The 14,616-nt window shown below is 40.7% G+C and overlaps 1 protein-coding gene across 1 annotated transcript in view; it reads right to left on the bottom strand.

Annotated features, from left to right (window-relative positions):
* The window catches only part of cttnbp2 (cortactin binding protein 2), a 154,865-nt gene that overhangs the window by 17,212 nt on the left and 123,037 nt on the right, over positions 1 to 14,616 (bottom strand). The window contains exons 11-13 of the mRNA XM_078167624.1: positions 10,638 to 10,733; positions 4,639 to 4,718; positions 1,767 to 1,853 (exon numbers count right to left, since the gene is read on the bottom strand). Coding sequence (XP_078023750.1) covers positions 1,767 to 1,853; positions 4,639 to 4,718; positions 10,638 to 10,733 — 263 coding nt within the window. The remainder of the gene's footprint in view (positions 1 to 1,766; positions 1,854 to 4,638; positions 4,719 to 10,637; positions 10,734 to 14,616) is intronic.

Below are 14,616 nucleotides of genomic sequence, written 5' to 3'. Positions count from 1 at the left end.
CATTTGTGACAAATTTAAAGAAATTCCCTCAAGTCCTTCTTGAGATATTGCATTCACGAGAATGAGATAGATGCAAAGTCACAGTCACCTTGACCTATGACCACCAAAATCTAATCAGTTCATTGCTGAGTCGAAGTGGATGTTTGTGCCAAATGTGTGGGGGAAAAAATCCATCAAGGTGTTCCTGAGATATCACACCCAAGAGAATAAGAAGTAAACAAGGTCATGGTGACCTTGACCTTTGACCACCAGATCCTAATCAGTTCACCGTTGAGTGGAAAGTGGATGTTTGTGACAAAATTTAAGATTTTCCCTAAAGCATCACATTCACAAGAATGAGACAGACGGGGTCACGGTGACCTGGACTTTGACCTAAGACCATCAAAATCGAATTAGTTTATCATTGAAACTAGGTGGACGTTTATGCCAAAAATGAAAAGAATCTCTAAGGGTGTTCTTGAGATATTCCATTCACGAGAATGAGATGGATGCAAGGTCATAGTGACCCTTAACTGCGGCCACCATATTCTGATCAGTTCATCAGATGTCTGCTTTTCTCATATAGTGGAGCTGGATGACGCCTGGCTTTTTGTGCTCAAAGCACCAAAAAAATACACTGGATGTTTGTGCCAAATTTTAAGAATTTCCCTCAAGCTGTTCTTGACCATATTCATAAGAATAAGACAGACACTGTCTCAGTGACCTTGACCTTGACCTTTGACCTATGACCACAAAATCTAATCTGTTCATTGTTGAGTCCAAGTGGACATTTGTGCCAAATTTGAAAATAATTCCTTCAAGCTGGTCTTGAGATATTGCATTCCCAATGACGTGACGGCTGGACAACCTGAAACATTACGCCTCCAGCCGCAGCTGCTGCTGGCTGTTGCTGTACATGTCATCCTGACCTGTAGATGTCCAGCAGCAGCAGGACTGGACTATAAGTTTCATCATACTGTCCTGAGATATTTTAGTGGTTTGGTGTTTGCATCCAATTTCTGTTCCATTGCATCACACTGTGCAACAGAGCCAAATTTAACTTCTTTGGGAGGTTTCCCAAACTTTTTAATCTCAGAAACCTCGGAGATGAAAAACTCCTCAAACACTGTCACCTCTCATGGTCTGCTCGGACTGTGAATGATTTTCCTTTGAAGAGAAATCACTTTAAGGCAGCTGTACGACAGGTCTCTGCTTCACTCAGACAGCAACATGAACCTGCTCCTCACCTGACTGGACGACTGCACACACACCTCAGTATGTCATCTGTATTTGTCTCAGATTTTAAAATTGGAAGCCCATGATATCTGCTCAGAGAACACTGACAACATCAAATACTGTTTCTAAATATACTGTACGTGTTTAATGAGACATGAGCTGTCTCTGTTTTATTGTTTGTCTCTTTGCCTGTATTAAAGTGTTTTCTAATGTTTTTCATCCACTAAAAGCCAAAACACGGACAAGAACTGCAAATTTGCTTTAGAAGTTCTACATACATCACATCAGTGGTATTTTAAAACAATACCTACATATGTATTGTCACTGTAAAACAAATTGATATATAAAAAATCTTTGATGTGTTTTTATTCCTCTATTAGAGCTGTAATGAAACTGTATTAGCAGCTTCATCAATAAAGATTTACCTGACATGGGTGTTTCTCTCATTTGTATTTGAGATGAATAATTTCTAAACATTTAATATTATGCTCCATTATGAAGATTGAAGCTTGAAGCTTCCTGGATCAGTGTTGGTGAACTGATGGACCAACCTTGATGCAGTGAGCGACCAGACTGGCGATGTACTCCTGACAGCTGCCCTCCAGCCCGTGAAAGATGAGGTTCCCATACTGTTCCACCTGAACACACAGGCAGAAACAGGTGGATGAATCATGGATAAACTGATCAACAGAAGAGTTCATGATGAGGTAATAATGAAACGATCAGACTTCAGATAACTTCTTTAGAACTGTTACTACTCTATCCCTACAACACTTTTACTACTGGTTCTCTGTCAGTGGTACTCCATCTACACCACCAGTACTTACTCTGTCACTACTGCTATTACTTCTTATCTATAACTACAGCCACTCTATAACCACTACCACCACTACATGATCACTATAAATACTCTATCACTATTTCACCACTATCACTCCTACGTCTACTACTATCATTATCACTACTACACTAGTACTGGTGCTACTACTACACCGGCGACGACGACTACTACCACCATTACTATGACCTATCCTGGTTAAATACAAGAAATAACACTATTGCTATAGCAACTCCATCATTTACTCTGTCACTAATATTACTACTACTCTGTAACTACTACCCACTACTACACTATCACTATAAATACATACCGCTACTCTATCGGTACTAATAGACTATCAGTACTTACTCTATTGCTACAGCCACTACTGCTCACTACCACTACTTTACCATCACTATAAATACTCTATCACTAGGGCTGTAACGGTACATGTATTTGTGTCGAACCGTTCGGTATGTGACTTTCGGTTCGGCACGACCCTGTACCAAATTATTGGGCGCAGGATATTATTTTATTTTATTTTGTTTTATTTTAATTCCGTTTTTGCGAGCCAAACCATTTAAAATATCTAGTTCCCCAACAGACATAACTGAGTGACGGACCGAGTCCGACTGTAAATCTCCGCTTTCACTTTGTGCAGCGCATTCTCGCATTTTGACAACATGGCAAGTGAGCCTGACGAACCTGAAGACCCACCCGCAAACCTTAAGTCCTCCATTTGGGAACACTTTGGTTTCAGGGTAAAATACGAAGATGGAAATAAACAAGTTGACAAGACAAAAGCAGTGTGCCGACACTGCAGAACAGCGGTCGGGTATGTACTTGGAAACACGTCTAACATGCTAACGCATCTAAAGCGACACCACCCGAGTTTGAACGTTAACCGGCACGACTAGAAAAAGCAATCTGGTGCAAATACGATATCGTCGTCGTTTAAAGAGAAAGAGCGTTTCCCTGACCATCACGCTAAAGAAATAATCAACGCCATTGGAGCTGAGTAAAATTGTTTAAGCTGCACTTTAGATATAAGCATGTTTTGTTTACTGCACTTTAACAAAGTGGGAAAGCTAAGTAAGTTCCTAGTAAAACTGAATCTGAGCAGGCTTTAAAGCTGACCAGCTGCACTATACTTTTTATTTTAATTGAGTAAAACTGTTAAAGCAGAAATTTATATTTCTGTTTTTCATTCAAAAAATGTGTTAAAAAACAGCAGGATTTTATTTTTCACTTTTATATTTCTATTTTCATTCGAGCAATGTGAAAAAGCAGGATTATATATATATATTTGTTTCATTCAAAAATTGTGTAAAAACAGTTAACTGCTGTGGTGGTATGTTTTAATAAGGTTACCAATAAGTAAAAGATATTTAATAGTTGTCTATTTTTTTCATTACTGTACGGAAAAAAAACGAACCGTGACTTGTGTACCGAGGTACGTACCGAACCGAGATTTCTGTGTACCGTTACGCCCCTATCTATCACTATTTCTACATTATCACTACTACCTTTCTTCTGTCACTACTACACTCGTACTAGTACTACGACTACAACACTATTACTAATACTACACATTGCTAGTACACAATCATCACCACTACACATTTGTAATACTTCTACTTTTCTATTAAATTCAATTTTATTTCCAAAGCTCAACATCACAAATGTGGAAAAATGACTACTACATCATCAGCATATTATCAGTACTATCACTTGTCTACCCTCACTACACTACTACTAAACTATTACTACTACTACACATCTATTACTAACATACTACTGCCACTACACTGTCATTACTCTATTATCACTACAACCACTCATCTATCACACTGTTACTTTACTAACTCTCTCTTGATTAATAACTGATTAGTTGATCTACAGAAATTAATGGTCAGAATAAAAACATGTTGGTTACAGCTTTACCAAGATAAATTGTTGCTATCCCTCCTTCTTATTATATTCATATTAATAAAATATTAAAATGATTAATTGATTACATAGAAAATAATAACCTGCTTCATTAATAATAAATCAGTTGCAGTCTAAAGCTGTTTAACTCAGCTGCATGCTGCAGTACTGATCTGAGCTGTGCAGCATGTGTCACTGTCAGACTGGAGTCACTGTGGATCAAAGCTTCAGCTGACCGTCACAACATCTATAAATCAGACATGAAAAGTGGGATTAAAAAGCTTAACAGACGCAGCTGGATAAAATCTGAGCCTGGAGACGCTTCAGCTTCACAGTGTGTAACGTCACTGATGTTTCTTTCATCTGCAGGTTCCATCATGTGTTTTATTGCTCTCGTAAAATGTAAATTGATGATTGTGACTCCCTTCAGCTCCGCGTCTTTGCCTCCACACAGCCAGCAGAGGGCGCTGTAGCTGCACTTTAATCCTCTCTTTCTCCGTCTCCTTTCATCCATCCATCACCTCTTCTCTCCTCTGCCTTTCACTACCACTCTCCTGGTGCAGTCTTCCAGCTTCCTCCCTATTTTTCGACGTCTTACTCATTTAATCCCACAATCTCTTGCAGTCCTTTGTGTGTGTCTGCATGAGCATGTGTGTGTGTGTGTGTTTGCGTACCAGGCGGACATAGTTGTGCAGCAGCGGCAGAGGGAAGAGGTATTCCAGAGCCAGCTCATCGAGACACGACTCAGACAGACCTGTCAAAAACACACACGCATAAAATTCACACAATAAATCCTCAGATCCGCTGCAGTTTACACGCTCAGTGTCGACAGCCGACAACCAGCAGCTCCACGGTTACATCACACAGCTGCAAACCTCAAGGTGCCCTTGTCCTGAAACTTAAGACGCCACAGGTGCAGTGCCCACAATACTCAACAGCTGTTCATCCTCAGGTGCTTTTCAACCTGCGATGTAATAATCATGAGCGCTGCTGTCAGTTAATTAGAACAGAGCGACGGTCAGTGTGGTCATTCACTCGCTTAAAAGCTCTTAATGCTTTATATCAGTGAGTGGGATGAATTACAGCTGAGAGAGGTTTTAATCTGCTTCCTGAGGAAATCAAAAACACACACTCATCCTTCCTCAAACATTCTCATTTAATGTTTTTTTTTTTTTTTTTTTCTCAAATGGTCACAGAATCATTTTTGAACATGAGTTTTAAAAGCTTTATTACGTTCGCTCCATACACCGGTAAACACCAGCATGATGTTGATTAATCTACTGCTGCTAAAAATCTCATTTCAAACCCTCCATGTAATTAAATACAACAATATGATGTGTTCACCTGCTTTAAATGCAAATAACGTTTGTTACAAGAGTCAAGTATCATTTTCCTGATGCCAGAGGGTCTGTGGCCGGTCGTACAGAACACCCTGTTTGGTTCAGTTCAATCAAACTCAAGTTCATTTGGCCCCTCAGTGCGGTTTGTTTGGGCAGGTGTGAACACAGCAATCACAGTCAGGTGTGCACCAAAACAACCAGACTGAGACCTTCTTGAAGAGGTGGTCTCAGTCTGGTTACAAATGAACTCTGGTGCGGTTAGTTTTAGGATTATTAATGTGCACCTCCTCCTGTACTGCCTTAATATGCACATTCAGCACATCCAATGCATCAAAACATTGTTTTCTAGTTGGAGCCGCGCCTCGTTTTCAAACTGTATGCTTTGACTAAAATGAACAATGACAGCAATATAGTCCACGATGAGCAGCACTAAAATCAACCTGCGTAGTTGTCCCTCCATTGTGACATTAGAAAGTGTCACATTTATCTTGCAAGTGTACTCTTCTTCAACGTTTGCTTTACTTCCTGGATTTTTCCCACATGGGAATTCTGACCAATCAAGAGCAGCTTTCTCACACAAGGCATTTGATCTGGTCCTCTTGTAAATGCTGCCGTGAGAACACGAACCAACTCTAGGTAATTATACAACTTTGGAACAACATGAGTCCCTGATTCAGACCAAAGGAGATGACTCTAAGGTTTCTTAAGGTTTCCTTAGCTGAGGAAATTACTTAAGGGTGTTGCACAGAATCTCTTAAAAGGTTTCCTTAGTCAAGGACAGAAGTTAAGGCCCCGATCACACAGAAGGCATTTCAGCAGCTGGGGGCAGCTTTTAGTAATTTTTTAAAATGACAATGAAGCTTTTTGCTCGCTGTTTTTGCTACGCGCCTCATGTTTCTGCGATCTAGGAGCGTGGTCTATTTGTCGGAGCGTCTTGCCTCAGCTCGGTTGACTGCGTCCTTGATATCAGCGGTCTTGGTTGAGCAGGAATCCCTGGCACGTCTCAACTTTACTCTCATCACTGGCACTAACAGAAGGACTTTACTTCAGATTGTCCTTTAATGTCTCATTGCTTCTGTACAGATGCTGAAAAATAATTTTCAAATGATTCCAGAAACACTTAAAACTTTAAACTTTAAGAACTTTTTCCACACAGTACAAGGGGACATGTCTCATATGTGTCAAAACACCCATTGTTTCCTATGTGAGGCGACACGTCTACAGCGCCTTGAAGTGTGTCATTAAATGTTTGATGTATGTCAATCTGTCAGAATACGCCGCCCATCATCGACACGTGTCAGCTCTCCATATTATCAGTCATTTTATCACATTTGTCTCCCCATCTTTGGCACATCCCCCCTGCTGTACCCTGACTACAGATCCAATATTTTAAGGTGATGTTTTATTTTACAGGTCCGTAATTTGCTGGTTTTCAACAAAACGGAGACATTATTCTCCATATTGAAAACTTTTCTCCTTCTTTTTCCTTTTCCTCATTTTCCCCCAATTTATTTATTTATTGTCTTTTAAATATAGTTTTAATGTATTATTAGTGTATTAAGTATTACATTTAATGTATTTTGATGTCCCTGTAAAACACTTTGAATTGCCTTGTGCCTGAATGCTGCTATATAAATTTACTTGTCTTTTATTAAAACACCAATTTTCCCACCTCCCACAAGCATAAACATTTTAGTGAAATGCGCCTATAGTTTCCTCAAATTGTTCTAAAAAGAAGACAAAAACAAAGAAGAAACTTAAGGGGTGTAACATGTTTGGATTTTATGGGTATGAGAAATAACTGTTAAACCTTTCATACACGCTGTCTCTTGACCAAATTTCTATAAATATTTGATTAATTTCTGACAGCTGTTTCAGGAATAGATTTCTCTCCACTGAAGCCTGGGAGTGCGAGACCAACAAACAAGCTGAGGGTGAAAACTGTAGAGCTGGACGTTTCCTGGCTCGGCGCCATCACAGTGACGGTGGGCAGACGGACAGGCAGGTCGATACGGACCTCTGAGTCAGGACTTCACCCACCCACCCCCACCCCCCCCTCACTTAATGAGACGTCTTCTGGAGGTAGACGCTCAGAAAGACGGGGAGAAAATGAGTACAACAGAGACGAAGGCGGAAACGGAGAAAGACGCCGAGAGAAGCAGAAAAAGAGAAAATGGATTGATGAACGGGTGAAGAGGTGGCGGAGGGAGAGAGAGATGGAGAGCTTGGCTGCTGCTCACTCTGATTTTCATGGTGCCAGACTATTGTTCTCCTCTTCTTTTTCCTGACTCACTGAGACGAGGAATAGACTAGATAAAGCATTTTAAGGAACAGAGGCAGCAGACAGTAAGAAAGATTATTCCAATAACTGTGGAGTGAAACTGCCTGCTGCTCTGAGCTGCTGCTGCGACTCATATACAATCATTAACACTGATGTCCGAGGAACTGTTCTGGTTCTGTGTCCAGTCCTGCTCTGGTCCCAGTTGTGTCTTTAACATGGTGTCAAACAGAGATTATTTTCATTTAGGTGCAGGACCAGGACCAATATTACTAAACACCAGGGGTGTGCCATATCATCTCGTTCATTATAACATGGGAACATTTTTAATATCATACGAAAAACTGATGTTGTGATACTCGCCATATTTCAACTTGTTGACATATTGACGTCATACTGTTACCCATGGCAACAACAAGCATGGCTGAAAGTGAAATTATTACCGGCTGTGCAGTGGTTCTAAAAAGAGGAGCAGCTTCAGTAGTGTGGAATAAACTGTGGCGTCCTGAATGTTTTACTTCTCTTAGCGCTCAGAGGGAACTCATTCAGCGGCTCCTCTGGCAGCAGCAAAGCATCAGTGTCATCAAGTGATTTTCTCATAAACCTTTGGTGATGTAAACCTACGTGAATAATCTCCATATATGTGAATGTGTGATAGTTGTGGTATCATAACAGCCTGTCACAGGTTACAGCCTGATGATTAGAGGAGAAATGGCAGAGCATAAAGGTCCAATCATTTAGGATTTTACTAAAAGAAGGAAATCACCTGTTGATTTATATATATAGATCCCAGGGGACATTTTTTTGTATTTGGGAGCTGTTTAAATGTGTAATTAGTGGTAGATTTTATTTTAAAGGGCCCTGGGTTGGAATCAAACCCCGGCCGCTGCAAAGGATGATTCTGCTCTTCCACATTGTTATTTGGGCAGTCACAGGTCCATCTGAAGCGATTAAATATGTGAGGCAAGAAGACAGAAGAAGAATCCGGCAGCAGCTGGACTAACCTGTTATTTTTCAGCAGGAACCACAGTGAATCTGACACGTGTAAACCACGATGTAGCGACATCGGTCTGACTTTAAGTGTCAGTCTCACTCATGACAAGCACGGTTGATTGGCATCATTTCCTGTCAGTCTTGCCCTGTTCGCTGGGTGTGCTGCGTGGCCACAGAAATGTCCAAAATGTGCCACCACATCATGAGTCGTTATGTTTCGCACACACTGGAAGAGCGGCAAACAGTGTGTTTAACGCACTTCATCTGGACCATGGATCTGTTTTGACCGCTTATATATATATGTATCCATATGTGTGGGCAGCTGTGGCTCAGAGGTAGAATGGGTTGTCCACTAATTGGAAGACCGTGTGGTCGGAGAAAGGTGCTTTACAAGTGCAGTCCGTTTACCATGTGCAGCACTTTAATGTTAAAATATTGCACTGGATGCAGCACGTAAACATTTTAAGACCCATTTTTGTTGTAATATTGTCTGTCAAAGTGAAACTTTGTCGATCCTCAAACAGCTTTGTATCCTTACAACGTGGGCAGTACATGCAAATGAACAGCACTCAACCTTCCTTCATGTTGCCAGCTCTACGCTCATCCGCCAGCAAGATTTCACATCATCCGCACCACTGCCGACAAAAGAGCGGAGGAGCTCCGGGCGCTGGCAACACGGCGGGAAGCCAAACGCCATTCATCTGCACACACCTCCCACACTGCAGTGACACAAAGCTGGATGAAAATCAGCAAAGTTTCCCTTAAAGTCAGTCTGTGTGTGGATTGTAGCTGAAGAAAAGTGGATCCTAGCCAGACAGACCAGGGGTCGCATTATTAAAACAGTGCGTAGGATCCATACTAACAGCATACGTGCGGACAGAAGCAGAAAGCAGCGTGTGCCAAAAAATATTCTGATTTATAAAACCATGTGTGCGCCTGCAATTTCCCTTGATAAATCCAAAATCAACTTGGTATTGTCAGCACGAGGTTCAGCCTCATATCCCGCCCTCTACACACCCATGCTTTACTATAAATGGTCGATGCAGAGCTCCTACAGAGTGTCACCGCAGTATCTATATGTTTACACCATCAGTGCGTCACAACTCGCAAAAATGATCGTGACAATCAGTGTATCCCCAACCCTGGGATATCATCTGAAGATTAAACTTTGATAGCCAAACACAATTTATTTATATATATAAGTTTGTTTTGGTGATGTTGGTCTGATCTCTATGATTACGACTCATAGTCAGGATGTAGTTTAATAATTGTTTGAGAGCTGCTGTCACCTGCTTCATTTCCAGACTTAACTAATTTACACAGAACATATATGAAGGTGGTGAAAATGGACGTAATTCGACTGGAGAAGGAGAAGTGTGCAGCAGCCACCTCAATGTTTCCAGTGCGCTCTGTGGTTGCACAATTGTGCTCATTGCAGTGATGTTGAAACAGGCAACTACTTACAATGCTCTGTTCTGCAACGTTCTAATAAGATGCCGATTCACAGGAAGTGACCACGATGAGACGGTGTATCATCTCTAGTCAACAACTCTCTGTACTTCTGATCTGATTTGCAGCTTTTCAGACTCATTTTGTGGCTGAATATAATTTGTAGCTTCTTAAAATCTGAATGAGGATAGTGATAGTGAGATTCTGGCTACAGTGATGAAACAAAACCAGCATCAGATGGACTGTATTCATAATCAATACGCCACAAATGTTTACGTTTACAAATGAGACCCCTGCTCTGTCAGTGTCGGACAATCAAAAATAATAAACTTGATCAATTACAATCATTTATTCCTCCTGATTGAGAATGATTATTAATGAGTCAAATGACTTATTCTTGAAAACTGTTGTGGCTTTAATGTTCCCTCATGTGGTGTGACTCAGCAGGCAGATCCTGGTACATCGCTGCCCACGCTGCAAACGCATCCAAACTGATTTGTAAGGCCCTTTCATCCACCAAATGGTATCTGTTATCAGCAATGGTCGCTTTGATTCTGTGGTTTTGGCTCAGCGCTGCTGAATGAACTCAGACTCTAAGTTGCCAGGTTTGTACCTTTGAGGCGGATGGTGATGCGCTGGCTGAGGGGCTTTCTGACCAGGTCCCAGGGGGATAGAGGCAGCTCCTGATCTGGCAACCACTCGGTGTCACCTGGAAGAGACGAGCAGAGACACACTGTGAGACACACTCACACAAATAACTGGACACACACTCGTTCAAATAAGCTCAAAGATTACAATATCAAACACTATGAAACACAAGAGAATGCCACTGACTTACACAAACACAAAATATTATAGATGCAGTATCTGCATTAAATATGGAATATGCATAAATTATAAGGACCACAATGTATAATTTATCTGGATGTCCCATATAATGTAGCATAAAGGCTTTTCTGCTGCCTTGCTCGCATTATGTGAAGTACAGAATGTACTTTTCTGAGGGAAATGCTACAGAGATGCAACATTAATACACAGAATGTTCTCCTCCTCTGATATACGAAGCAGAGACACAGCAGGGCTGCTGCTCTCACAGGGTCTAATTAGAGCAAACATACATCACATCAGGACATGATGCATCTGAAGAGGAGATTTAGCATTTAAAATGTAAAATGTCTTTACTGGAAAATGAATCAGGTCTTTTTTTTTCTAGTGTTTGAAAAGCATTCACTGTGGGACTGAGACTGATTTTGAATATACTGTAATTTATTGACTGAAACTGTAACTGCAATATCGTTTATGTTTTTAGAGGGGATGTTGATTTTTACAACATTACTCTCATTTTCACTGACAAACACATTGAAGTGATTATGCTGTGATTTCTGCAGGTATATCTTCATAACAAAGGTCTTTTCTTAAGGCCCTGACACACCAAGCTGACAGTCAGCAATCAGTCATGTTGGGCCGTCGGTGAGCGTCTGCTGCCCAAGTCAGCGCAAGGTGTCCCACACTGACGGCCCCCGTTGGCCCCCGTGGGCTTTTCGCTGATAGTCTCCATCCATGTCAGTGAAAACATGGATGCTTCACACACAGAAGATCTATACAATCAGCACGGTTTCAAGATTAGAGTCACCAATTGACCTATGGCTAAGTCCCGCCCTCAAACGTGATGAGCCAATCACAGTGCGTATAGCCATTCCCATACACTGGGACATTCTCTGCCTGGACGTCCATTGAAATGCATTACAGAAAGTCAGTTTTGTTCGGTTTTATGAGCTTTTTCTGAGATTTGAAGTTTAAAAATGGTCGAACGGTGTGCATGGGGTACATGCAACTCTGACACAAGGTATCCTGAGAGGCTGGGCGACCAGGTGTATTTTTTACACTTTAAACCACATCTCAACCGAGAAAAGTGTCTCCTTTGGATAAAGTTGTGTGGTAACGTTAGACCACAACATCAACTCAACGTGAATAAGATTAACAATGATGTCTACATCTGTTCTAAGGTAAGTCAACATTGTGTTTGAGGCAACATATTGTCACTTTGCTGGAAAGAAATATAAAGTTATCTTTAACATCTCTAGCTAACGTTAGCTAAAGTTAGCCTAACGTTAGCTCCTAGCTGCGTTGTTCATCATGTCACCTTGTTTGCTGGGAGTTCATTAGCCTATTTTGTTCTAGTTTTGTACTTTGGTGATCGTACATCATTGTTAGCTGTTGTCCAAAGGGCTCTAGTTAAGCTAACGTTAACTTCTGGAGCTTAGCTTCATTAACTTATCTGTAATGGCAGAGATAACAAAGGTTGGCAAACGTTATGCTGAATGATTCAGTGTAAATACTGTAGCACCAAACTAACGGAGAGACACTCTTGGTAAAGATGGTAAAAAGGCCGTTATCCTTTTCTCATATTCTGAGCCAAAAACCTTAACTTCAGTGGCACTTTAACTTGTTGTCTTTGATGGTGACGGCAACCAGATGCGGTTCACAAGCGTACACTGTGACCTGTAAATTTTGGCTTGTAATTTAAGCTTTTCATCGACCTTCTCAACAATAAAATGATGAATATATCCCTCCAATGCGTAGTTTAGGCCCTTTTGGTTACTTCTCAATGACATCTGATCGTTATGTCCCCAAAAACCATCAGTTGCCTCCTGTGAAATGCCGTGTACTGTGACACCTGCCATAGCGCCGCTCACTGAATGTTGATAGTTTGTCCGAGTGCATGGAGGGGGGCGTGGCTTAGCCATAGGTCAATTCAGTATCTGACCAAATGTCTCCCCTTCTGTTCCTGAGATATGATGTTAAAACATGATGATGTCACAGTCAAGCTGACCTTTGACCTTTTGGATATAAAATTTCATCACTTAATCATATTTGTGAGATTTTGTCATAATTAGTTTATGAATTCTCGAGTTATGGCCAAGAACTTTTTGTGAGGTCACACTGACCTTGACTTCCACGACAAAATTTTAATAAGTTTATTTTTCAGTCCAAGTGGGGGTGTGTGTAAAAATTATTTAAAAAAAATTCCCATAAGGTGTTCCCGAAGATCTAAGGTCTATAAGAATGAGACAGATGCAAGGTCACACTGACCTCTGACCTTCGACCATAAAATTTGAAACAGTTTATTGTCATTTCCAAGTGAATTTTTGTGCCAAATTTAGAGAAATTCCCTCAAGGAGCTTTGGAAAGATCACGTTCATGAGAATGAGACAGATTAAGTCAAGGTGACCTTGACCTATGTTCACCAAAAACTAATCAGTGCATCCTTGAATCCAAGTGGACATTCGGGCCAAATTTGAAGAAATTCAATGGGGGTTTTCTTGAAATATTGTGTTCACATGGATGGGACAGACAAAAGGACAACCTGAAAACATAGTGCCTGAGGTGGCGCGGCGGCATAACAATCTTGTTACACAAATTAAGATTATTTTTCTTTAATCATCAAGCTCTTAAGCAGAAATACCTGCCTGATGCTGATCAGAAACACTGCTGATATGGATTCTGTTCATAAACAAATTAACTAACAAAAAAAAAAAAAAGTCCTGCGCTGAACCTTCAAATGCACCTTCAATCAGAACAGGAAACACTGAAAGGTTTAGGTAGATCTAACTGATATGGAGGATGTTACAACTAAAACACTGGCTGGATGTAAATGAAAACAAGTTTCTGATCGACCTGATGAAAGTCGAACTGACTGAAATGTCATAAATTAATAAATCTACCATCAGTGTGACAGCGTGCAGGAGTTTCCTCATTTGTATTCTAGCTGTGCTTCCCTCTGACTCACCTGGATCATATTCACATGATCAGAGAAGTAAAAAAAAACAAGTAAACGTTAACAGTCTCCACATACTGTTAAACTTTGAGCTTTTCCAACATTGTTCTGTGGACAGAAACATTGTGGACTTACAGAAAGGCCACAGAGGGGCTGACGACTCAGCCTGAGGCTCAGTGACAGACGACTCCAATTCTCCACTCCACAGTAAACTCATAAAACTTCCAGAAGTGGTGGTTTAATTCTCCTGTGCTGAAATACAGTACAAGTCTCCATTTATACTGAAAACTCACCAAACTACTGCTGCACTTTGGTTTCATCCCCCAGAGAAACTGTGCAGGAAGAAGTTGGAGGTTTTTCTCTCTCATTGCAGATCCAACTTTATGAAAAATGAAATTCCATTTTTACAAAGAACTAACACTGCTGTCCTGTAATAAGTAACTGCAGAGTGAAAGTAAAACAGGAGGAACACTGGAACCAGCTGTGTAGAAAGTCAGGCTCCAAATAATTATCTTAATTATCAATATAACGGTTATCTTTGAGAATAATCAACTCATACTTTTGCCTTTGAAATGGAATAAAATATTGAAAAAACATCCCTATCATGATTTTATCCAGAGGCCGAGCTGACATCTTTAATCTGTTTGTTTTAACCATCAGTCCCAAACTCAAAGTTACTCAGTTTACATCAGTGGTTCCCAACAGGTGCAGCCACGGGGTCCTGATTTGTCCTCAGTCATTAGTTCAAGGTCCACACAGTGCAAAATATTGTCAATCAGCAGCTGTATCAGACTTCTGTCCTAAAACCATATCG

The sequence above is a fragment of the Epinephelus lanceolatus genome, chromosome 5 (genome assembly GCF_041903045.1).
Source record: "Epinephelus lanceolatus isolate andai-2023 chromosome 5, ASM4190304v1, whole genome shotgun sequence".
Lineage (NCBI taxonomy): Eukaryota > Metazoa > Chordata > Actinopteri > Perciformes > Serranidae > Epinephelus > Epinephelus lanceolatus.
Note: the sequence above shows the minus strand (reverse complement) of the source record. Positions and strands in the feature narration are given on the sequence as shown.